The sequence below is a fragment of the Leptidea sinapis genome, chromosome 7, assembly GCF_905404315.1.
Source record: "Leptidea sinapis chromosome 7, ilLepSina1.1, whole genome shotgun sequence".
NCBI lineage: Eukaryota > Metazoa > Arthropoda > Insecta > Lepidoptera > Pieridae > Leptidea > Leptidea sinapis.
The window spans coordinates 12,576,500-12,602,651 of NC_066271.1; the positions used below are offsets into that span (position 1 = coordinate 12,576,500).

Below are 26,152 nucleotides of genomic sequence, written 5' to 3' on the forward strand. Positions count from 1 at the left end.
ATAAACATCCCAATGAAATTATCCTTAGCACCTTGTCTCTTTGTATCCCATTTGGGTATCAGCAAAGTTTCCAAATATTTTTGCACCACTGGCTGTCATTGAATTTAATAGCTAAATTATGTATCCAAATGTTATAAGTTTTCTTAAGTGTTCATTCTCCTATGATTTTTTAAACAATTGGACACGTGTATCGCACGAGGCGTCCTCAAGAGGTGTTGACTCGCCGAATTCTGGCACGGGACTAACAAGCAAACTGATAACATTTGGATAGTTATGGATTTCCGCAAAATTACGCCGAATTGAATAAAAAATTACTAAAGTATGCTTAAATAGGACCTTGAACAACAAATTCAACACAATATATATTCGCCTGGTACTAATAAAGTAAACGTTTAAGGCGGTACTCATGAGCATAACTGTAGGATTTAAGATAAGACACGCGTCATTTATTAATCTTCACTGATATGTGTCTGGTACCAATGAAAACGAATGAACATACCCGAGTGTGACAGCTCAGTGCCATTCAGTATTAAATCACTATTTACCTAAACAGTGATAAAAATGACTTAATTAAAACAATCATCATTATTTACAAAAAAATAAGAAATTTGTGTCATAGAAGTGCGTTTTCTGCTATATTTAATGGAGCACGTTTCTGCACGTTTGTTCCATTTTATTACACACAAAAATATGGCCTATCATTTATTTGTTGTCATGATATTACTGTTGCCGGTTTTAAAGTTTTAACCTAAGTATGAGTACATCGGACGATTCAGTGTAGCTTTCGGCATATTTAACGCTTAAAATTCAGAAGTATCGCAATAAAACACACGGAACACTCGAAAGCAGTAGACACTTACAGTCGAATGACAGTTCAACATGGCGACCGCAGTTCCTATTTTTGCCACTTCACAAATAGAGTGTCACCAACTTATCTCTGAACTAATGGGTGTCGCCATCGTCGTTTCAGTGTTGCTCATTAATTCCAATGTGCACAAAAGTTGGGGCATATTTAACGCTTAAAATTCAAAACACACGGAACACTCGAAGGTAGTAGACACTGATTGTCGAATGACATTTCAACATGGCGACCGTAGTTCTTATTTTTGCCACTTGACAGATACAGTGTCACCAACTTATCTGTCAAATGATGGGTGTCACCATGGTCGTTTCAGTATTGCTCATTAATTCCAATGTGCACAAAAGTCGGGTCATTTTTAACGCTTAAAATTCAGAAGTATCGGAACAAAACACACGGAACACTCGAAAGCAGTAGACACTGACAGTCGAATAACATTTCAACATGGCGACCATAGTTCCTATTTTTGCCATTTCACAGATACAGTGTTACCAATTTATCTGTGAACTGATGGGTGTCGCCACTGTTGTTTCAGTGTTGCTCATTAATTCCAATGTGCAAAAAAGTCGGGGCATACTTAACGCTTAAAATTCAAAACACACGGAACACTCGAAGGTAGTAGACACTGATAGTCGAATGACATTTCAACATGGCGACCGTAGTTCCTATTTTTGCCACTTGACAGACAGATAAGTTGGTATTACTATACCTGCGGCGGATCCGACGGCGACGGATGCGGAGCTAGGCCACGCCCCCGCGCCGGCCGCAGTTAGCAACGCCAGTAGTGCACTCCACTCGGCGCTCGTGTGCACGTTCTGCGCAGACGTCTTCACGATCTCGTACACGCCGCACGATATCTGCCGTCCCGTAAAATATTTACGGTGTTACAGTTATACAGCAATATAAGATGAATTAAACAAGAATTAAGGACAATTAAAGCTTTAATTAATTTTATTTTTTAAAAGCAAAAATCGGAAGTGTCTTGCATCTTTGAGACAATATGCTATTTTATGCCTTTTACACACACACACATATTCACACCTTGCTCCCGTCGGGGTAGGCAGAGACAATAGAATACCACTTGCTTCTATCTTTACAAATCACGCGCTTCGTCTACATTCATTACAATTTTGATACATGCTCGCAGGTTGGGGGTACTTCGGTGATTTATGCCTTTCAGTGTAAGTATAAATATATATCTCACCAGCTCGGCGTTCTGGTAGAACAGCTTGTAGGGCAGTTGGAAGAGCATCTGTAGCTTGTTGAGTACGGCGGCGGCGCACTGCTCGCAGCGCATCAGGCGAGCCGCGGTACGCAGCAGGGCGGTGAGCACGCGCTGCAGGGCGTGGCTGCCGCACGAGCTGCTCCACCACACCACCCGCTCCCAGTGGCCACCTGCTTCCGGCCACACGCTGCACGCTCGGTCGCTACACGAAACGAAGCGTATGGTGGTAAATATATGATGGTATGTGATCACCACCACACTCTTGCAACACCAGAGCCATCAAACGAGTGTTAATGGGCCTTCAATTTCCTTAAGCGCAAAATTCCTTACAAACCGAACTCTGAAGGAACGCACACACCCAGATGGTGGAACGACGGTGGGGATCAAGTCAAACAGATTATATAAGTTTGTTTCGCTATAGTTCAATTATTTACCGAAAGCTCAGAATAACCAGTGAATATGTCAGCCCCATACTAAGGTCGGTATAACAATGTATATCGGAGGCATTTCACATATCATATCATCAAAAATAAATAAATAAATATCATTGATATGCAGAAGAAACAGTGACAACTAAAGCCAGCGAGACGAGATAAATAATGTACTAACGGACCGTTACTTAGTTACATTGCGATAATTATCTTTGTTCTTATTGCTCGTACGCAGTAATGGCGAGAGTTGCTTGACATCAGCTGTCGTTGCGTCTTTCATGGTACAGGAAAGCAGTCAGTACTACTGCACTTGTCAATATTTCGTCCGCCATTTTGTGAAGAAGTTCATCCCTGTTGGGATTTCGTTTGAAGTGATACGTATTATATCATAACCGTATTTATCTTAATTTTTTGATTTAATTAATCCGTTACTGTTAGTTTTATTCTTGATTTTTGTTGTTATTGTGAGTAGTTGTTGATTTTAACTATCGAAGCAGTATTTTGAACCCCTGAAACTTTGTTTACATTCTTTTTCTCGTATTGTTGGCTTTACTATAGGTGACAGTACTCATAGTGCAGAAGATATAACACAGCCTTGGACATCACCAATGTTCAGAGGCAACAACCGTCCACAAAGACCTTCATGCTGTGAGGAAGCTGGTAATCCACTTCAGAAAGTCTAAGAAAATCCAAATAGGAAATGGAAGTAGGTATTACACTAAGCGCCTTATACCAGTCTCGATCAAACATGTTTCTTATATACGCTTACTGCCAAGGCTCACTTGTTTTCAATGGCCAAAATTTTACCAATATTTATTTACATTACTTAATATCTTTAAAAGAAAAAGAACGTGTTATGTTTGTGTGCGATTGAACAAAAACCTATATAAGTTAATAATAATATTAATAGAAAAAATACTTCGGCCTTAAAATTGCTTATTGTGCGTTATTATTAGTTGTGAATTCACATATTCAAGAAATAATGAAGAAGCGCTTTTACTTATTCTTACGAAGGTCATGTCGAATTTTTTGTGAAAGACATACAAAATTCGATAGGTAGTAGTTTACCAGCGTAAAGGAATCTCGACCTTATGACTCACACACTTAGGTCAAGTATTACATAACTTTACACAAACAACCTATTTACAAGTTTATTCTTTCTTGTAATAATAATAAACAATAAGTTTGTTATTATGGCAATGTTCAACATCATTTGAAATTTGTGATTTATAATTTAAAGAATATAGTTTTCATTCCCTTTTGTAATGTAAATATTTTAAATAGGTACATATCGAATATAGCAAACCGTATTTGTCTACGTACCGATTTTGGATGAGAGTCTGACCCATCAACTCGAAGAAGAATATAGTGATGTCCTCGAGCTGTGGGTTCAACTGCAAGCTATCTGGGTCAGGGGGCGCGCCCACTGTCACGAAAGCACGGATTAACTCCTACAACATACAACATACAATTATAAATCTCATTGAACTGACTCGAAGGACCAAAATCGAATAATGAATAAAATATAAAAGTTAAACTGGCTAGCAATTGTAGAGTGTGAGTCATTAAAATAATGCTGAAAATAAAACGAGATAAAGTTTACCCGCATTTACTCAAACATACGCCTATTTGGTCAAGTCAGCCAGTCCATCAGACGCATCTACAAGATCCGACTAATAAAGAAATGACTGAAAAACAACTAGCAGAGTCAATCCTAATATTTGACATTGAATGTTGATGAATTTGTAACATTTATATGAATAAGTAAAGTTTGGTTAGTTAATCCTATCAAAAGCAACACCAAAAAGCAATACCATATTATTTCCTGATTGAGCTGATGATGACAATCTTTATTTAGGTGACTGCTGATGCTTCAGTGGAATAAAGTGGACTAAATTTGAACCACCTGACTACAATATGCCAGCAATCTTTGGAGAGGTGGCTCACAATAATCATTAAATGCTGAACTGTGCTTGGTAAGATAGGCATCTACTACTATAGGCCTAGGCATCCATTGACGGATTTTACCATGTGGCTGAGTCGTATACATGACACACAATAAACGTACCTGCAGTGCTTCGAGGGGCAGGAACTTGGTTTCGGTGATTAGTAGAGCTGGGAGGTTGCACGATTGAACACACTCCCGCGCTGCGTCTATCAGGGCGCGTTCTTGCACACTCGGCGCGCGAACACCTGTTATACATGACAAGTAGGGTACACTAATTACAGTAAAGCTTTTGACAGGATACAGCATCATATACTTATTGATAAACTCAAAAAGATAGGCATCAGTGGCGATTTATTGCGGTGGTTCACATCATATGTTCATAACCGAACTAAAACAATGGTCATTAACAACTATACAATATCTAGTTGGGTTCCTATCCCTAGTAGCATCCCACAAGGTTCCCTTTTGGGTCCTTTGCTCTTTGTCATATTTGTAAACGATATACATAGGTCATCATTCACAGCTTCTTTGCTTTGCGGAAGACATGAAAATATACATGAAAATCACATTCTTATATTTTCAATCTGATTTGAAACGCCTTGAGCACTATTGCCTTCAAAATCAGTTAGAATTGAACGCGTCTAATTCGAACTCGTTTCATTGTTTGATTATACGCTTCCTTTTATACTAAACTTCACCGTAGCTGTTTTATTAGAGATCTGGGTGTTCACCGTGATTCAAAGTTACTTTTTGACACTCAAATTGATACAATAGTTAATAAAGCCTCTAAAGCTCTGGGTTGCATCATAAGTAGCTCAAAACACTTTAAAAATATCAAAACTTTAAAAATTCTGTACTGTTCGTTTGTCAGGAGCAATCTAGAGTATGCCTTTCAGGTTTGGAACCCATCATACCTGAAGTATGTTAACCGCATCTAAAATATTCAAAGGAAATTCCTCAAACATCTTTGTTATCGTGTGAAAGTCACCCTCCTACCTCACTACCTCGATCTTTCCAGTAAACATCATCTCCTGCCTTTAAAGAATCGTCGTGATATAGCTGATATTACTCTCCTTTTTAAAGTAGCCCAAGGGCTAATTGCCTGTCCAGACCGTCAGACAGCATGATTTACTAAGACTTCAACACACTAACCTAAACTATAAAAGAAATACTTTTACTTGGCGATCAAGCAATAGCTTCAACAATCTGTCAAGTAGTGATAATAATCTAGATCTCTTCTGTTCACGCGTAGACTGTAAGACGTGCCTTAGCCAACAAATTCCTTACTAATAACCCTACATCTTCTTATTGTCCAAGTTCATTTTCCAGATCTACTATGTAAACATTTTAATCCTAAAAAACAACGTTTGCCGGGTCAGCTAGTAGTTAAAATATGAAGAAGGTTTATTAACAGTTATATGAGATTATTTTTACTCCATGGCTAACAATTTTCGGAAGAACCGAGGTATTCGCACCAAACGTACCGCATAACAAACTAACCTGATTCTCCCAGCGCTATGTAGGAGTAAATGCTGGATAGCAGACCGGAGTCTGTGCCGCGGCTTGCCTCTCGCACCAGAGACACCGTACCGCTGGGAGAGAGATAGTCTTCTGCCTCCATCAAACACTGACAGATAATTAAAAATTACAATTTATATTTCACAGAATCTTTACATAGAATGACAAAAACTTTCATTCGCCTTAGATAATTAATACTCAGATACAAATAGCTGCGAAGTGTTAACCTCTATTTTGAGCAACGCACGCAAACTAAAACAAAGTGCCATACATATCGCGAGTGTAAGACGTAGCTTGTCACGTACACTAAAGTAATAAACTTGGCCTGGTTTCATGCGTTGCATATTAGCAAGAGGCTCTATCTACACATATAAGACTTTCGGATTATTAATTAACATTCAAACCTACAATAAAAGATTAAGCAAAATCAATAAAAGATCACAAATTTAAATATGAAAATCAAAAAAACGCATAGGTAACGAGCGCACACGCACTATTGATCTCACACTAAACATTAATTAATTGATTGTAACATTAAAAGTAATTCTATGTGTACATCCATTAATACTGTATATATTTTATTAATAGACAAATTTATAAAAATTTAATAAAATCATATTATTCTCGTAATTATTATGACATACCATTTTTAGTTCACTTTTAAAGTTGAACCTTTTATTATATCGAAAAATATCGATAGTTTTATAAGGGCTAGTTTGTTCTTTATTATAAGATCGTTTATTGAGGGATGAATTTAAACATGAGCTTTTTCATGAGATTGCGTAACCAACATTAACTCAATTACTAACCGCAAAAATTAAACAGTAGACATTTTGACAGCAAATATATAAACTATTAACGGTGTTCCCAGGACGATACGACATGGATATCTTCAAAAAAAGAAAACTATCTAAAAAGCCCGCCACCCTTCTGTGATTCCTCTAGTGTTGCAAGATCCCTTGGGCAGCGATGATCACTGCCCATCATGAGTCTCGTACGCTCGTTTGTCCCATAAAAAAATAAAATAGCTGATTAAAATTTTTTACATTTTGGGTTGGCGCCTTCTCTTTTACTGTCACAAAAGTCAGGTCTGTCTCACTCCATGTGTACCGTATCGAAATTGAAAACGGAACAATGAACTGTGTTGACTATGGCGTGGTCTGGCATACATTACTATCTGCAAAGAATGTAGGTATGAGAGCGAAAGAATATTTATTTAAAATTACGATTTCATATTATAGAAAACTGAGAACTTTTATAAGATTAACTTATACTAGGTAGGTATAGTTTATGTAAAGAAGGCAATCCTAATGTCGTCGGAAGAGGCAAGAGTCACCCGATAGAAAGAGAGGTAACTTCTAGGTGAATAAAAATGTAGGTTAATAGCGACTGCGATCTGAATTGCACCTTATTGTATGGCCGCAAGAGTCATTATTACTTTTATTTGCGGAATAAGCCTTCTATACTAATACTATTACATATTCAGTGCCAAAGTATTTAAAATGCACAATAGCGTTATATCTACTACGACGGTACGCATCACTTCGTGTCCAAGTCCTTTAATAAGTTTTTTTTCTCAATATTTAATATACTTACGCTTACTTACATTTCAATAACCTATTGACATAAAGCATTGGACTATAACTATACTGGACATAACTACGGATAGATAAGATCTTGTCATTAAACGGTGACAGCAATGTATCCGTAACTAGAGATGTGTTATTGAAAACGGCCGATAGACACGATACGCGTCTTTTCACTGACATCCAGTGACGTTGGGTTACCTTCGGCAGCAGTCGTCCGATGTAAAGCGTCTTCGTGATCTCGAGCAGATGTCGCCAGCTGTCGCGTGCGTACGCCCCGTGCCGCGACCACACGGCGCATGCGCGACAGAGCGCCGCGCGACTCTTGGCGGACTGCCCGAGTGACACTCCTACATAAAATATTATTGATTTTATTAATTATATTACTACAAGAATAGTTACGATTCAAATAATTTTTTCTCAAGAAAAAAAAAACACGAAAGTTGACGACACAGTTTTACTATTCAAGAAGTGTGTGTGAAGTACACACAGTTAGTAAAACTAACCTTAAAACAAAACACCTCGTGCGAGCGTACGATTGTAGAAAGAACAATATTGTAAAAATCTTGCAACGATGGTTTTGACAATTTAATTAATAAAAAGCGAATACGGCTCTAAGGGCTTGTACCCTTTGCCTATCCTAATAATAGACGAAGAAACCATAAAAAAATAACGAATGTCGCAAACGTGAGAAATTTTTTGGAACCAACTTCACCGTGTTACTATTGTGTTACAGTGATGCGCGCGCATCTTAAAATTTCACTCTCATCATATTTTCATAACGCGCCTAATGATATAGATATAACTTCAATAACACAGTATTTGAAGTTAAAATTATATTAAGTTAAACTCGAATTGTATAAGTATTTAAGTACTTTAAGTGAAAATATTTTCAATCAATTAACTAACGTTTTTTGACTTCTTTTGGACGCTCTCAATATCTCCTTTACCTAGTGAAAATAGGTGAAATTATCTATGATTAAACCACGCCCATACGGTTTCAATTTGATATATTTTTTTCAAAATATAATATATTTTTAACCACTTATTAAACGTTTAAAACTACTTCGAAAACATATGCTAAAGGCCTGAGATTCTTCTCGGACACAAGCAGAAGTCTTCTTTTTATAAATATTCACAATAGTCACATTAAAGTTTATTAATTAAATAACCTAAGGGCGGCCGCTCCATTCCCTAGCTGTGGTATCATTATCAAAGATTTTTATGTTATAGTAACCTTTACCACATTAACGCTTTATAACAATCAATTTGAATTTTGTAACACATTTGTTTTGTACTATTATCTCTTGATGATTGTTTGTGACCCAGGTTATTATTATAGTATAGGATCCCGATACAGAACGACCTTCACCGAGCTGGTTACTAATTAATAAAAAAAAATATTTAATAATTTAAAAAAAAATATGACTCAGACTATTATATTATATATTAGCAAGTATAGCCTTTTTCTGCACAACAAACAACACAAGTTGATTTTCAACCTATTGATCTGATAACCAAGTGAGTGTAAGGCAGAATGCATATTAAATTAGACGTTAATTTGCGCGAACGAGTTTTACCTAGTTTACTCTAGTTTCAACGTTTGGAGGGTCAACACCTCCCGCGGATGCCTCATGTAGAGGCGAAATACGTGTTGAATTGGTTGATCAATTTCTTATTTTAAAGTGATCCACTTCTGGGATTAATTATACAAATTAAATTTGTAACAAAAATTTATGAACGATGCTGCACTCCAACCTTCGCCTCTCAGGGTCCGTCTGAGCGCTGTTACCAACTGAGCCAACCATTCGAATGACGCATGGATCGTAAATCTTAATATGCCTTGTTCAAGTCTCATCAAGTTCCGCAGCGTTCATAAATTTTGGCTAAGAATGGTTCAACTTTAACCAATTCAATTTTAAATTTGTAACCAAAATTTATGAACGTTGTGGGACTCAATGAGAGTTGAAAGGTTCGAGTCCCGCATCGTTCATAAAATTTATATATAGTTTTCAAATTGTGTATGTGTTGTATGTATTTCAAAATGTGTGTCTCGCGTCAATCAATCAAAATACTATTGCAGAATGACGTTAAAATGATCACCGATAGCGATGTAGGTAGCGTGCTGCGGAGCTAGGAGTCCGGTGAACTTGCACAGCGTGAGAAGCAGAGAGTCCACAGTGAGGGAGTCCTCGGCGGCACTGAGGCGGGCCACCAGCGCGGCGCATCTCTCCAGCCCGCTGAGTGCGACCAGCGCGCTACCGTCCGGCTCGTCTCCGCTCGGAGCACTGGCACGCTCGAAAGCCGCCGACAACGCTGACACCTGCCAAATACAACTTTTTTTATATCTCCATAACAAAGACGAAAGAAAGATAAAGAAAAGACTGGAGGAAGCCTTCACCCTCACATAAGAGGGTTTCTTGAATGCTGCATTAATGAACTGTTATTGCGATTCAATTGACGACCTTAAATGAACTGCTTTGCTATTTTATACCACGACGTTATTAGCGATCGAATGATCGTGAACCTAATCACGTGAAATCAAGTCGGAAATTAAATCGAAAACTGTTTTAGTTCGTTCATTCATTCGTATCATGAGGTAATATTTCAACCTAAACTGGATAACTTATTTGTCTAAGTGAGCGATTCCAAAAAAGTTGTTACTTTCTTAGCGGAAAGTGAATCGTGTTGTTAGTAACTTTAAAAAAATAGCTAACGAATGAAAGATGAGATGAGAATACATTTTTCAGTTTTTTTTTTTTAAATAAATACCGAATATGAATATACTAAACCAAGACAGTAAGGCTCGTATAGCCTGTTCGCAAGAAAGAAATTAAAAAAAATTAACTCTGTGCTCCTGTCAAATCCAAACATGAATGCAAATGCGTTCATAACTCGTTTTAATCAATTTATTTTTACGAAAACATCTAAGCAATATACAATTACAATATCATTTTAGGTTTCGTAACGCAACGAATATCGTTCGAGTAAGAGAGACAGACTTATGCAACGACTGTACAGCGTCATCTCTTTCTTTCACCACGGACCACAGACAAATTTCTTTCGTTTATTCTTACAGAAGCGATTCAATTATAGGCACTTCATGGTACAAATCTTAGCGATTCAGTTTAAGTACCTAAACTGAACTGTGCGAATGCTGTTAATATGAATAAAACGGTTAGAATGTAAGGTATTGCAACTATAGTATTATGGTTCTTTTATTAGTATCATATTTTTTTATATACTGTGTATATATTTGTGTTAAATATATATAATATATATATTTGGGTTGCACTCCTGGAGTGCCGGCAGAACTCAATAGTTGAACATGATCGTTATACTTTTTTGAATATTTTGAAATGGTAAGGAAATAATTTCGCACGAATTGCTTGATTTATCTGTATAAAACTACTAGCATTTATGTGGTTAAATACAATATTCAGTTATTGCGTATAAATTGTCATATCATAGTACACAAAAATGACAATTTATATTACATAAAAAATTTAACACTTCAGAACTATTACAATTTTTCATAACTTCAACGACTGTCTTACGAATTTTCGATCAGTTCACGTCTCCTGACGCGAGTTTGAAATTTTATACCCATCTAAGAAAAGTGCTCAACGCCGCTAAAGAAGTTTTCACTTCAAAAAAAATGCACTTATGTATTCACGCAAGAAGTTATACTTCTTTTGGCCAAACGAAGCAAAAATCATTAAAATTATTTATTCCTCGTGCTATTCTACTTTTACTTTAAGAAAGAACAATTTCGTAAAAATCTTGCAAAGATGGCTTTGACAATTAACTATTAAATAATGAATACGGCTGGATGTATGGACGAAGAAACCAAAAAAAAAAATAACGAATGACGCAAACATCAGAAATTTTTAGGAACCAACTTTACCCTGTTACTTTTGTGTTACAGTGATGCGCGAGATAATTTCGCTTTCATAATTTTTTCATAACGCGCCTAAAGAATTATAACTTCAAAACTTGGAGCAGTATGGTTCTGCAGTATTAAATGTTGGAATGTACTGACCGCGGGCGGACAGGCAGCGGGCAGCAGACGTGCGTGTAAGGTGTGACGAGGCGGGGCGCTGCGGTAGAGCGCAGCGCTCGACTTGTCCCTCCGCTGCAGCACCCGCCAGAGGTACGCGTCTCGCACGGCTCCGGACCGCTCCGCCGGCATTACCATCTCCTCGTTACTACACAATTTGACATGATCACTCAATAGGGTTCTTAAAGCTCTGTACAAACTGAGGCGAATAACGCGCGGGAGCGAGCTTTATACAAGTAGTAACAATATAAACCGGACATGTGCGAGTCGGACTCGCGAAGTACACGAAGTGCTATTATATACTTTATCTACACCCATGCTTTGAATCCTTATTGCCAACATTAAAACACCCAATGTCCTAATAATCATTACACCGTCCAAACGAGTGTTGTAATGAAGTTCAGTACAACATTACAACACTCGTTTGGATGGTGTAATAGTTACTAGGACTGGCATTTTTAATGTCAGCAGTATGCTAACTTTTTCAGAACCTTATATAGAGGATTCATATTATGGGTCTAGATAAAGTCTTGTATGCAACTGTTGATAATAATGTATTAAAACACTCATGTGATACTATTATCACCGTTCGTGTTTACTATAAACCCAGATTCGTGATTTAATATGTACTATTACACAACAGTTGCATAAATAACTATAATAGATCTAATATAAAAAAGACATAACACAGTTTGTTATTTTTAAGTGATAACCCTCACTTCTGGAATATAATAATATACAAATATAATTTGTACCAAAATTCATGGACGATGCGAGACTCGGGTTCCGTCCGAGCGCTCTTTCCAATTGAGCCAACCGTTTAAGCACGCACGGGTAGTAAATTTTGGTATGTCTTGTTCAACTCCCAGGTTGGCTCAGTTGATAAGAGCACTCGGACGAAACCCGAGAGGCGTGACGTAAAAATTAAATTTGTAATTTTCTATTGAATAATTTTGTAAAATAAATATCTTTACTTTAATATACATGGCGGCCATTTTGGAATTCGCCATCTTGGTTTTTTATTAGTTGTTTCAGCAGCAATACTTTGTCAATATAAGAAGGGGCAAACGGGCATGAGGCTCACGTGATAGGAAGTTGTGAGCCAACCGCCCATGGACGTGGTAAAAATATATACAAGATGTAAGAATATTATTTATTTAAGCATATTATTATTTATATTTTAAGTTTATAATACTAAATACATTAATTTTGTAAAGTATTTTACATTAAAGTATTATACATTTTCCTACAGTCATAATAAACAAATTGGTCCTAATTCGTCGTTGGTTTAAACTTGAAAATATATTTCCTAAGTAACTAGTTATGATTTTATCAAACACTAACAGTTCACTAATTGTCATACAATATTTTTCGTGCAAATATAAACCTAACTGTTTTTTTTATTATTTTGAAATAAATATCAATGAAGTGAATCAATTTTGTCAATGGTACATAGTAAAATCTTTTATGATGGTGCGCAACCTTTCGTGATCAAATCCGACACGTACTTAAGCAGTATTATTTTAACCCTTAACAATACAAAGTATAGCATACCTGATAGAGTAGTAGATCTCCCTGAGCATGTCGGTGGGGAAGTCCCCGGATCCGTTACAGCCGCGCAGGTTCTTCACGAAGTCGTCGACAGTCATGGGCACGTTGAGCTTCTTCGCGTTGTGATTGTGCTGGTCCATGTTGAGCATGATCACGGCATACGCGAGACGGAACGCCGCATCCGTGTTGGCGAACGGAGACCCGTTTGTCGACTGAAAGATAACAAAAATTCTTCATGCAGAAACTTTTTTCAACCAGTCCTGTGTTGTTAGTGATGAATTACGGTACGCAATGTGGTCGCTAACTATAGCCCTGATGAAAAAGCTCATGGTTGATCAGAGGGCTATGCTCGGAGTTTCCCTGTGAGATCAATGAGGATTAGAAATATGGAGATCCGTAGAAGAACTAAAGTCATAGCCCAAATGATTGCGAAAATGAAGTGGCAGAGGGCAGGGCACATAGTTCGACAAATCGGTGGCCGGTGGCGCAGTAAAGTCCTCGAATGTCGACCACGTACCAGAAGCCGTAGTGTTGGTAGGCCACGCACAAGGTGGTGCGACGATATGGTCACCGGCCGTACTTTCCAATTATATTAGAATATCGCGTATATTTCTGTATATATATTTACTTAATGTTTATCACAATATGAGCCATAATTATGAAGTGGCAAATATAATTTAAAAAATATATTTAACCCTTATTTAAATCAAATGCATATGGCCTGCTAATCAAAGTGTCGTAGTTTGCCACTCACATGCCAGCGCTCCGCAAACTTCTCCATCACGAGGAAGATGAGCGGCGCCTCTCCCGGCAGCCGGAAGGTCTCCAAGTAGAGCCGCAACGCCTGGTCGATGCGGAGCGCCTGGTACTCGAAGCTGTTAGCGAACGCGGTCAGGACGCTCACGCCGTCTTCTTCCTCACCGCGCGACGACCGCTTGCAGATGTACTCACCTGGATAATATTGTTTAGCTGTAGCTCCTGCATCTTATCATATAACTTCTGCATGACTTCTGCAATTAGTAAGTTTATATGTCGGTCTGTGAGAGATTATCACATTACCACTTCACTACGCGCTCGTCGAAATTATCTCTTTTAGTGTGCTTTATTTTTATGCTAAATACTCATAGAGGTTGCCAAGCACGTAAAGCAAGCAAAAAGATAACTCCTTATTTTGATCATGAGTTATTGTCACTCACCGATCATCTTCTTATCGAGATCGGGGTTCTCCCTGAGGAAGGTGGCCACCTGATGAGGGTCTAGGGGCGTGGCTAACACGCCGTGCTCCTGCAAGAACTCGATGCCGCGCTCCGGTTTCTGGTTGAACAGTTCTGTTCCTTGGGTCACCCACTAGATAAAGACATATCTACGATTATATATATATATATATATATATATTAAAATAATGGGCGACACGAGCAGGACGTTCAGCTGATGGTAATTGATACGCCCTGCCCATTACAATGCATTGCCGCTCAAGATTATTATAAAACCCAAAAATTCTGAGTGGCACTACAACTGCGCTCGTCACCTTGAGACATAAGATGTCAAGACCGAAACACAGCTATGCTTACACATTACTGCTTCACGGCAAAAATAGGCGCCGTTGTGGTACCCATAATCTAGCCGGCATCCGGTGCAAAGGAGCCTCCCACTTGGTGATGTACAATAAAATTTTTGAAAAAGTACAGTACAGTTTCAAATATATCTATCTGATAGTAAAATATATGAAGTACCTAGAGTTAATAATTATTACGGAGATAGAACATTAAAAAGAGAACCCCATATATACTAAATAATTTACCTCCAAATATAAGACACGAACCTCATAAAATAAAGTTTAAAAAGATATTTAAAAAATATTATTACAATCAAGACATATATTACCTTTCAAATAAAAATAGTCTTAACAATATGTTGTTTTTTTTAAAGTGATAACCCTCACTTATAGGATTAATACACAAATAAATAAACTTTGAAAAAAACTTTAGCAACGATGCGGGATTCGAACCCACGACCTCCGGCGTTCCGTGCCGGTGCTCTAACCAACTGAGCTAACCGTTCGAGTACCGCCTCGTTATAAAAATTTTTGCTTTGTTCAACTCTCAGGTTGTGGCTTCATCTACAGGATCTACTTTACAGTTGGAACGCCGGAGGTCGTGGGTTCGAATCCCGCATCGTTCATAAAATTTTGTTTTTCAAAGTTTATTTATTTGTGTAATAGTCTTAAGTCATGCTAACCAATATTATGTAACAATTTTACTTCCAAGTTTATAAAAAAGCTACACAACTTTACATCTTTACCAATTAAGTTAATAAATGATAAAAAAATATTATTAAGAGTGCGCTGATCCCACAAACAAACCATCAAGATGGGTTTGTTCCTCTTAAATTACTGGTACTTCTAGAAATTTGCTTCTCTACAAAAATAAAATGTATGCTAACCTTTTTCATATTCTTAATATTGTCCAGCTCTGCTTCAGTAGGAAGTTCTCCGCACGGCACCTGCCTGCCTACTCTCCCCAGGAAGTACTCCCCATGTCTAGTCTCCTGTTCATCCAACCCCCCCTCAACTCCCAGCTCCAGCGACACATAGTCACTCTTCTTCTCCACGTCTTTCTGAGACGTCCCGGTCTCTATAGCCTCAATTATAGTCATTATAACCTCCAGGGAAAGTGTATGAATGTTATATGCAGTCGATGAAACAACATTCTTAGAGAGTAACTTAGTTAGTTCTTCAAAAACGTTGATACAGTACACATCGCAGTCAAAGTTGAGATATATTTCAGTACACAAGCCGGGTATTCTGAACATTTGTGTCAGATGCTCCAACGTGATGTGGTGGATCTCTTTCAGCTCGTATATTGCCTTGCTGGTGTCTGCAGACAGTATCTCGATGATCTTCTTGAAGAACACCTCCATTTGATACTTGAGGTGGAATCTTAGGGCTTCGAACAACAGGAACCATATTTGCAGGTCCAATGCAAATATTGATATCCGTTCTGTGTCTAAGAGCTGAAAATTTATAAGTCAAATAAAGTTTATTCAATTAGGATTAAACTAAGTGCTTTTGAATTGTCACTATAAATTATTCTTTTAATTTACTTTACCTACCATATGTTCGGAATAAGTAGAGATCGTGAGAAGAACAATGGGCACTCTTTTCAATCAAATCAATCAATATTAACAGAGAATGTTAATAATTTTGTGTAAAATTAAATATCCACATGTGTATAACCCCTGCTTTAAATACTCATGCCTTACAAATCCATGTTTTCAACCAAACGCAATGGCCAGTTAATCAAAAGGGCTTCATACACTTTAGTCATAGCCTATGTGTAGCATTTTTATGTATATGCTTACATTATGTGGAAGATGTGGGAGGTTCAGTTCAGTGGGAGGCTCCTTTCCACAGCATGGCGACTAGATTATGGGTACCACTAAGGCGCCTATTTCTGCCGTGAATCAGTAATGTGTTAGCATTACTGTTTCCGTCTGAAGGGCGCCGTAGCTAGTGAAATTACTGGGCAAATGAGACTTAACATTTGCGCAGTTGTAGTGCCGCTCAGAAAATTTTGGGGTTTTTCAAGAATCCTGAGCGGCACGGCATTGTAATGGGCAGGGCGTATCAATTATTATTAGCTGAACGTCCTTCTCATCTCGTCCCTTATTTTCATAAAAAAAACACTATGTTAGCGAGGTCAAACTATGCCTGTTTTAAATGGCTGCTTATCCCAGAAAATGCTAAGACGATGTGTTGTAACAAGTTCCATATAGCATTTAGTGTTTGTTTCCAATCACTATACATATAGACTATATTATTCGCAGTCTGATAGCGGAACGGCAAAGTGTGAAAGACAATGTACTTACATTTTTCACCATAATCATGTATGTCATTGTCCGAATCAAACCTGAACTGAATAAATGATTTACATTGCTGCTTATCGACCAAGGATATTCTAAACAACTGGAGTCAATGCGCCAATGTATAGATACAACAGTCAAAGCTTATAATGGTGTATTGTTTTGTTTCATTCTAATTGGTTCACAAACGCAAAAGTTAATTGAAATCACACGCTACGGGCCACACACACATACGATCAATGTGTGCGTCTCAACATCGAGTGGATTTTATGAAAATACGGGACGGGACGAGCAGGACGTTCATCTGATGGTAATTAATACGCCCTGCCCATTACAATGCAGTGCCGCTCCTGATTCTTGAAAAGCCCAAAAATTCTGAGGGGCACTACAATTGCGCTCGTCACCTTGAGACATAAGATGTTGAGTCTCATTTGCCCAGTAATTTCATTAGCTACGGCGCCTTTCAGATCGAAACACAATAATGATTACACATTACTGCTTCACGGCAGACATAGGCGCCGTTGTGGCACCCATAATCTAGCCGACATCCTGTGCAAGGGAGCCTCCCACTGGTAGAATTAAGCCTATTGGCTCGTTATTGATTCCAATTTAAAAAAAACCTTACACTTAACAGATTTCTACAAAGCGGGTCCTTGACGAGGTGTAGCAGGGTGGGATACCGCTGCAGATGGTCGGGCGCCACCTCCAGGGCTATGGCCGCCAGCTGGAGCCCCAGGTGGACCATGGCAGTGGTGTTCTGCGGGTCCAGGGGGTTGCACAGCGAGATCAGAAACCTGCAACATTAGCAGAGACAATCAAGACAACGATCTAAATATTTTTTACACCCATAATATGCATTCTAGAAAACATGTTCCTTGGAATTTTCTTTTCCTTTTTAGCTATAGATTATAACCAATGATGTTCTATACATATATACAATGCACTTCATACAAAATCAAAGCCAAAATGTGGCACATGCCACAAATGACACCATAATAACCTTCAACATTTCTGAGTGTGTCCTTTCATCTGTCCCATTCTGACAACCGGGTCTTGTCTGGGGACTAGTCAATAATATTGTACCATATTTAATGAAAAAATATTCGTTTTTTTAAATTACTTCCGCTATTTGGATATCAATCTTATATAAAAAAAATAATCTTACCGATGGTAAGTCACACCATCTTTTTTTTTTGACGTTAATGTATTATTTTAGCACGTTTTATAACACACTTAAGCGTGTTGATTGAGACACAGTAGACTAAGGTGATAAGTGTGCTTACATTGGCTTTAAGCACACTTTCGTCGTTCCGTTATCAGACTGCGAATGATATGTCCGTATGTATAGAACGTCATTGATTATAACCCTAAAGTTATTGGAATTCTATATAAACACTTTGTAAAATTAATTTTTATAAATATTGTTTTCAATTTATCAATACAAACCGGAATATCTCTCGAACACAGCCAACTCCATACGGCTGGAGACTGGTAGAATCGTCTTGTGCAGTGAACCGTATCCCTCTGTGATTCACGTACTCCTCCACCTTCTCACTCTTCGGTACCTCCCCACTATTTTTGTCGTCTTGGGTCACTTTGTCTCTCTCTTCTTCGCTTTGAGGATCCACTGTATATTACATTTCAATAAGTACACAATTAGTCTTAATACAATGTCATAATTTATATCAATTCGGGAAAGTCGACCTTAAATGAGAAGAAGTGGTTCGATTTTCTTTATAAATCTTTAAAATCGGATAATCTTTTTATATTTTAAATTGTTTTATGTTTATGTATCAAACTAACACACTGTGAAAGTAATAAATGTTATTTGCAATGGGAATTATTTCTTTATTTGTTTCAGTATTCATGACAAGACAAGTATATCTTCGGGATACTGTTATAAAAATACACAATCTAGATTACATTACTTGGTAAATGTAGTTAGTACCTAACTTATTTTGGAATTAATATTTTTATTAGAAATGTCACCCACCGTTTGGAACATGTGTAAATTTTAACACATGTTCCTTTATGTCATTCATGTGTGTCTGAAGAGCGCCATAGCTATGAATGAATGAATGATTTATTTATTCAATAAAATGCAGGTACAATAGATCGAAAACATTTTCTGATGAGCCTTATACATTTTACCAGTGTAACTGATGTTTGAATATTACAAATTCAAATATGTTTATTCAAAATAGGATGTGACATCACTTATTGAAAGTCAAAAAACTACCACCCATTCCAAAATGAATGCCTCAGACCTGAGAAGAATGGGCGCAACAAACTCAGCGGGCTTTTTTTTTCATCGAATAAATATGTTTACAAAGTAATAAATATTGTACAATTAAACTTATTATTTAATAGCCTAACATTAAATTTAATTGAATAAAGAAACAGAAACAAGATAGGATTAACAAGTTAAGTTATTGCAAGGAAATTATACAAACAAAGCATAAAAATAAAATAAAAATAATGATTAAAATGTCAATATAATAAAAGGCCAAATCCAATTATTGTCAATAATTTTAAAATATCCTTAACCGTAGTACTTAATTTAAGATAAGATTATCATTATAGAATTCTGAAATATTATAATATATAATATTGACACACTTTTTACACAAATTATCTTGCCCCAAGTTAAGCATATATAGCCTGTGTTATGGGGTTACAAGACAATGATATATTGAAAACAATATACTTACTTAAACATACATAAATTCATATGAACATACATAAATACATTTAAACATCCATGACTCGGAAACAATAAAATAATAATAATAGAATAATAGCATTTGTTAATGAGCAACTCCTGAGTTCTCCTTTTAAATTTATTGAAACTACTGCTTTTATAGTCGTCAGGAAGTTTATTATACATAGTTATTGCCATGTAGTGTGTACTCTTTCCAAACATCTGTAGCCTTTTAAGAGGCAGAACTAGTTTGTTCCTTCTCTGAGCTCTCAAAACTCATCGTAAGTTTTAAAATAGCTTGGATTTTTCTTAACTAGTAATAGCAATTCATATATATATACTAGTGGACCCAACAGACGTTGTCCTGTACACATGTCTTAAATTTGAAAAATCGGTCCAGCCGTTTAGGAGGTAGTTTAATTGTGAATCTAAACCATTTTCGAATCCACCTGAAGACACATACCAATCTCAAATTCACTGGAACACACAAAAATATCATCAAAATCGGTCCAGCCGTTTAGGAGGTACTTCAATTGTGAATCTAAACCATTCTCGAATCCACCTGAATACACACAGAAAGTTTCATTAGAATCGGTCCAGCCATCTAGGAGGAGTTCAGTGACATACACACACACAAAAGAATTATATACATAAAGAGAGATATATATATATATATATATATATATATATATAAGGCCTACAGGTATCCAGTGGTTGCAGTCTACATAATTCTCTCAGACAGGCTTTTTGTTTTAATAAAAACTTTATTAGCAAATACCAAGTTACCCCACAGGATAACGCCATACCTTAGAAGCGATGAAACATACCCTTGGTAGGCTATTAATGCAGTTTTTTTATGGAATAGAAGGACAAACGAGCGTACGGGTCACCTGGTGTTAAGTGATCACCGCCGCCCACAATCTCTTGCAACACCAGAGGAATCACAGGAGCGTTGCCAGCCTTTAAGGAAGGTGTACGCGCTTTTTTTGAAGGTACCCATGTCGTATCGTCCCGGAAACACCGCACAAGGAAGTTCATTCCACAGCTTTGTAGTACGTGGAAGAAAGCTCCTTGTAAACCGCACTGTGGAAGACCGCCTCACATCCAGATGGTGGGGATGATATCCTAACTTGTGCATTGTCGTGCGAAGGTGGAATTCGGCGGCAGGAATCAGGTTAAACAACTCTTCGGAACACTCCCCGTGATAAATGCGGTAGAAGACACACGATGAAGCGACGTCTGTACGCAACGCCAAGTGATCCAGCCGTTCACAGAACACCGGTTCTTCTCTATTGAAATTACTGGGCAAATGAGAGTCTTAACATCTTTTTTCTCAAGGTTACGAACGCCATTGTAGTGCCGTTTAGAGTTTTTGGATTTTTAAGAAGCCTGAGCGGCATTGTATTTTAATGAGCAGGGCGTATCAATTACCATTAGCTGAACGTCCTGCTCGTCTCGTCCCTTATTATAAAAAAAATATAATCTAAACAATAAATACAACGTACTTATAGCCCTCTCTTATAGAATGAATATAGTTTGAATCTTGGCTGCGCGGCATTGCTGTATAATTGCTGATTTCAACACAATGAGATAATGTAAACTTAATAAAAATCATCAAACCAACCCACCTTCAGGTACTCCTTCTCCAACATCTGTCTTCTCTATCTTCTCAATCTCCTCTACTTTCTCGGCCTGAGTCTTCTCTTCAGCACTCTGCACGCATCGCTCCAACAGCTGGCTGATGGGCGTGTTCTCGTTGGCTAGGTCCATGGAGGAGTGACGACCGTGCTTTTTCGGACTTTTTATGCCCTCCAGTGGCTCTATCGTTATTTCTGCCTCGTTGATTAGGTTTTTGTCTTGACTGAAATTACGTGTAAAATATGATTTTGGTAAAAAAAAAATCCAATTCCAATATCTGTAACTAATGTAGATTTGACATCAAAGAATATTGCTTTAAAATTACGATTACATACCTATTTATATTATACAAAAAACTGAGCTATTTTATATGATAACCATAAACTAGGTAAGGTAAAGTTTTAGGTAAAGAAGTCAACCCTAATGTCGAAAGAAGAGGTGAGACTCACGCGATAGAACGAGAGGCAACTTCTAGGTAAATAAAAATGTAGGTTAGCAGCTCTGTGCAATCTGAATTACACCTTGTTGTATAACACCAAAAGCCCCTTTTTCTTTAATTGATTTTGCAGAGTGGGACTTGCGTACTTGTACTATTATATATTCTTTGCCAGTAGGCGAAACATAAAACTAGGGACTGATTTAACTCACTACATACAATTTGTATACTTATACACAAATTGTTTGTACTTGATTTATTCAAAATATTAGTGACAGGGATTATTAATGAAAGTAAGGGACGAGACGAGCAGAAAGAAAGAAAGAAAAAATGTTTATTGACGACATTACATACATTCTGATAATAGTTCTTAAAGTTATACTATTGTAATTATGATTTATTTACGCCAATGGGCCCCCAACTCAGCATAGTTGTGGTTTCGAAAGAATCCACAACGCTGGTCTTCCGGGGAAACCCAATAACTTATATATAAATGAGACTTAACATGTTAAGTCTCATTTGCCCAGTAATTTCACTAGCTACGGCGCCCTTCAAACCGAAACACAGTAAGGCTTACACATTACTGCATCACGGCAGAAATAGGCGCCGTTGTGGTACCCATAATCTAGCCGGCATCCTGTGCAAAGGAGCCTCCCACTGGTAAGTTTCTTGCTACTACTCATAAGCTTCAACCCTTTACGAAGTAGCAGTAGATTCAATAACAAAAAAAAATTTTGACATTTTATTTTTGACATTCATAAGTGTCATTTCCGTGAACTACATTAATAAAGTGATTTTGATTTGATTTATCATAAATAGAGGTAATAATCGAACTTGTAGCCTGTTGTTCGGTGGGTATACTTTTTTTATGCTTACTTTTGTGCAATTATTGCTTGAGTTTTGTTGGTGTCTGTGTCGGTCGGGGTTTCGGCGATCGCGGCTTCCGTGACAGGAGACTTTCTGTCCAGAGAATTGGTACCTGCAGGTATATTATAAATGGTCAAATCAATCTTTACACAGAGTAAAATCATGCAATCAAAAACATAAGTTGTAAAAAAAACAAGATTCACAACTCAGGTCTTCTACCGTAAAAAGTTGAGAGATCCATTTAATACCAAGTCGGTCAATTTGTTTAGGGTCAATTTTTCCTGAAAGGTCATTATGGGTTAAGTTATTACGTAATTAGCTATAACCAGTGGGAGGCTCCTTAGCACAGGATGCCGGCTAGATTATGGGTACCACAACGGCGCCTATTTCTGCCGTGAAGCAGTAATGTGTTAGCATTACTGTGTTTCGGTCTGAAGGGCGCTGTAGCTAGTGAAATTACTGGGCAAATGAGACCTAACATCTTATGTCTCAAGGTGACGAGCGCAGTTGTAGTGCCACTCAGAATTTTTGAAGTTTTTCAAGAATCCTGAGCAGCACTCCATTGTAATGGGCAGGGCGTATCAATTACCATCAGCTGTACGTCCTGCTCGTCTCGTCCCTTATTTTCATAAAAAAAGCTATCCTAACAACACCTTATAGTGACCATATCAATTAAAAAAATATTTTAAGTTTTAAATAAATACATTAACATAGCCATCATAATTTATATTTTTTTAATTTTTCTTGTTATTAATATCATAATAGCATAAAAAAAACCAATAGTGTTTTGGTTTTCAAAGTATAAATTCTTTTTTTTTTTGAGTATTTTTATATGACAAGGGCAAGTGGAAAGTCATAGCCGCTGCCAATGTTGCCAGCCTACATGATGCTTTCTTGTTAATGCTATTGAGATGTAAAAATATATTTCAACTTTTACCACAGCAAGGCAAAGATAGTGCAAACCGTGCCGCCAATAGAGTTATTCGCAATAAAACTTATTAAGGCGCGACTTGAGACTTGAGGGTAACTCAATTTTTTTTCTGGCCTAAGATTCGTACGATTGAAGTAAAACTTAGTAATAATTAACTTTGGGAATAATTATATATATCAACTTTTTTATATTTGAGAACGAGCCGCCCAATCAGCAAATACTAATATGAAAAGTTATTTATTCATGCACGTTAAAAAAGTAACGCTCCTTACGGTCATACATTGCATCATTTAACATGTCGTTGGAATGTTAACAACGTAGGTATGTCGGGTGAGTTAGTAAGAATACTGTTAACTACTAAACCAAGCATAGAGAAATTTGGCCTACACTATCAGGATCCAGCCTAGTGGTAGTGGCTACAAACGAAGAAACATGTTTTAAATGAAATTTGAATCCTTTAGGAGCGGTATACGAAATTAACGGCGACGAAGCCGACGACCGACCAAGATACGGGATAAAGCTAGTACCAATCCAAATTGAAAAGATTCTTTTTAAATTAGGAAATAATACTAAACAACAACATAATTTGATGAATAATATAAATTGATTAAAATTTTATTTTATTTACCATAATAATAACTAGAGACCGGATTATATGCAAATGCATATTGCATATGCTTTTGCATATTTAGTGCCTTATCAGCGGTAGTTGCATATTTTAGAAAAAAAAATCTGCATTTACGCACGATCTTGCCCATCCTACACTCAAAAAATTCTGCACAGCAACCTCAGTAGACGTAGAACGCTCCTTTTCCGCTAACAAAAATTTATTAAGCGATCGTAGACACAATTTGTCTACAGAACATTTAGAACAGTACTTAGTAGTACATATTTTTAAAGGTAAATCTTAAATTTCATTGTTACCTAAGTAGGTATAACTTGTGATAGTTTCTTTCACAAATACGATTGTCAGTACAAGCCTTTATAAAATGAAATAAAAATATGTGTTTTTATTTTTTCCTGTTATATATTTTAATTATTTTACTTGCATATTTGCATCCTTTTTTTTGGGAATTTTTTGAAGCATATAATCCGGACTCTAATAATAACATAATATACACACATGACAGTTGACACATCACACAACTACAGTAGCGCACTGCGCATTAATGATAAAAATATAAAATAATGTTTAATAAAACTATATAGGAGGCGCCGGTACATAGTGGTAGCCAACTGCCTCACGAAAACAAAAATTATGTGTTGAGTATGTCTTGATGACCATACCCCACACGCCGATACCGGCGTGCGTACCATCAAAGCGGTAAACACCCTTTTTGTCCAAAGCATGTAGAGCTGCACACCTGATATGTAGCAACTGTACTTTGTTAGTGAGTTTGTAGATACAGTTAGCGCCATCTGTTGGCACAGCACAACATCGAAAGATGACAACATAATCTTGGTTGAAATTGTGGGAATATGTAATCTATCTTCTGCTTTAATTTATATTAATTCTTATGAATTTTTAATTGGTACTGAATGCTTAAAATTATGTCAATGGTTCATTTCAGTTCAGACTTCAGTTACATACCTAATTCATTCTGAGATCGAAAATTTTATTATTTGTAGACTGTATGGGGTTAAATTTTACTCTAAAAAGACAACAAACAATCGCTAGAAGTCCAATAAAACACCGATTGAACCAAAATTTCCTAAAACTAGGTCTTATATCAGATAAGAATAAGAGACATTTTTAAGTATTACTGCCATAAATCTATGAATCTTTGCTTAATACTTACTGTTAGCGGTTGATAACATTTTCTTCTTTACTTTATCTCTCCTCTTGAGGGAGAGGCCCACACTAGTGAAGGATGTTTGAGAGTCTTCAGACGAGAACTGTGGCAGCCTCATAAAAATTAGTTGAGTCATGTCCCGCAGACACTGTTCCGCGTTACGACGTAGCAATTCTGCAATATTCGCATTTTATGTATATGGTGTTAATTATAAAATGTTCTTACAAATAGTTTCTGTCATTAGTTAATATGGCGCCCTCTAGTTGCGTTTGAATGAATCATTCATCACGCGACATGTTACTCTCAGAGCGATAATATATTATGGTTTCAACCTATTAGAAGCTGAAGACATATATATTAGAAACATACTAACGACCCTACTACTAATAAACTTGGTATAAAGTTATAGCTGAGAATAAGCCAAGTAAATGTGAATTGTTTACAAATAGACAAAAGTTAAGTGTAAGGCAGAAAGAGCGCTTTCACATTACGTCCGATCAGAGTCCGAACCGTACCCGTGAAAATACAGATCAGAGCAAATTCGGATATTAGTTACGCTCTAGTCCGATCTCTGCCTCCAAATCCAAACAATTAGGGGGCCACTTTTTGGTATACTACATTTTCATATTCTTTTGTATATTTACAGAGTTGGACAACAACTGGATTCATCCTTTTTTTTAAATTTCGTGGTGGCAATGAATTAGCAGTACTTGTTGATGGCGTAAATGTTAAAATCGGATGCCGAAT

General features: G+C 37.0%; 1 protein-coding gene and 1 non-coding gene across 3 annotated transcripts in view; both read right to left on the bottom strand.

Annotated features, from left to right (window-relative positions):
- Window positions 1-26,152, bottom strand: part of LOC126965223 (Golgi-specific brefeldin A-resistance guanine nucleotide exchange factor 1) — a 54,458-nt gene that overhangs the window by 25,177 nt on the left and 3,129 nt on the right. For both annotated transcript variants that reach the window (XM_050808686.1, XM_050808687.1), the window contains exons 4-20: window positions 25,412-25,579; window positions 22,691-22,793; window positions 21,369-21,601; window positions 18,486-18,666; window positions 17,665-17,833; window positions 15,621-16,190; window positions 14,375-14,525; window positions 13,933-14,129; window positions 13,182-13,390; window positions 11,610-11,775; window positions 9,671-9,890; window positions 7,769-7,917; window positions 5,964-6,090; window positions 4,584-4,708; window positions 3,839-3,966; window positions 2,064-2,286; window positions 1,569-1,716 (exon numbers count right to left, since the gene is read on the bottom strand). In XM_050808686.1, coding sequence (XP_050664643.1) covers window positions 1,569-1,716; window positions 2,064-2,286; window positions 3,839-3,966; window positions 4,584-4,708; window positions 5,964-6,090; window positions 7,769-7,917; window positions 9,671-9,890; window positions 11,610-11,775; window positions 13,182-13,390; window positions 13,933-14,129; window positions 14,375-14,525; window positions 15,621-16,190; window positions 17,665-17,833; window positions 18,486-18,666; window positions 21,369-21,601; window positions 22,691-22,793; window positions 25,412-25,579 — 3,267 coding nt within the window. The remainder of the gene's footprint in view (window positions 1-1,568; window positions 1,717-2,063; window positions 2,287-3,838; window positions 3,967-4,583; window positions 4,709-5,963; window positions 6,091-7,768; window positions 7,918-9,670; window positions 9,891-11,609; window positions 11,776-13,181; window positions 13,391-13,932; window positions 14,130-14,374; window positions 14,526-15,620; window positions 16,191-17,664; window positions 17,834-18,485; window positions 18,667-21,368; window positions 21,602-22,690; window positions 22,794-25,411; window positions 25,580-26,152) is intronic.
- On the bottom strand, window positions 24,821-24,951 carry LOC126965540 (U11 spliceosomal RNA). The gene has a single exon (XR_007729554.1). It is a non-coding gene; the product is annotated as a U11 spliceosomal RNA (small nuclear RNA).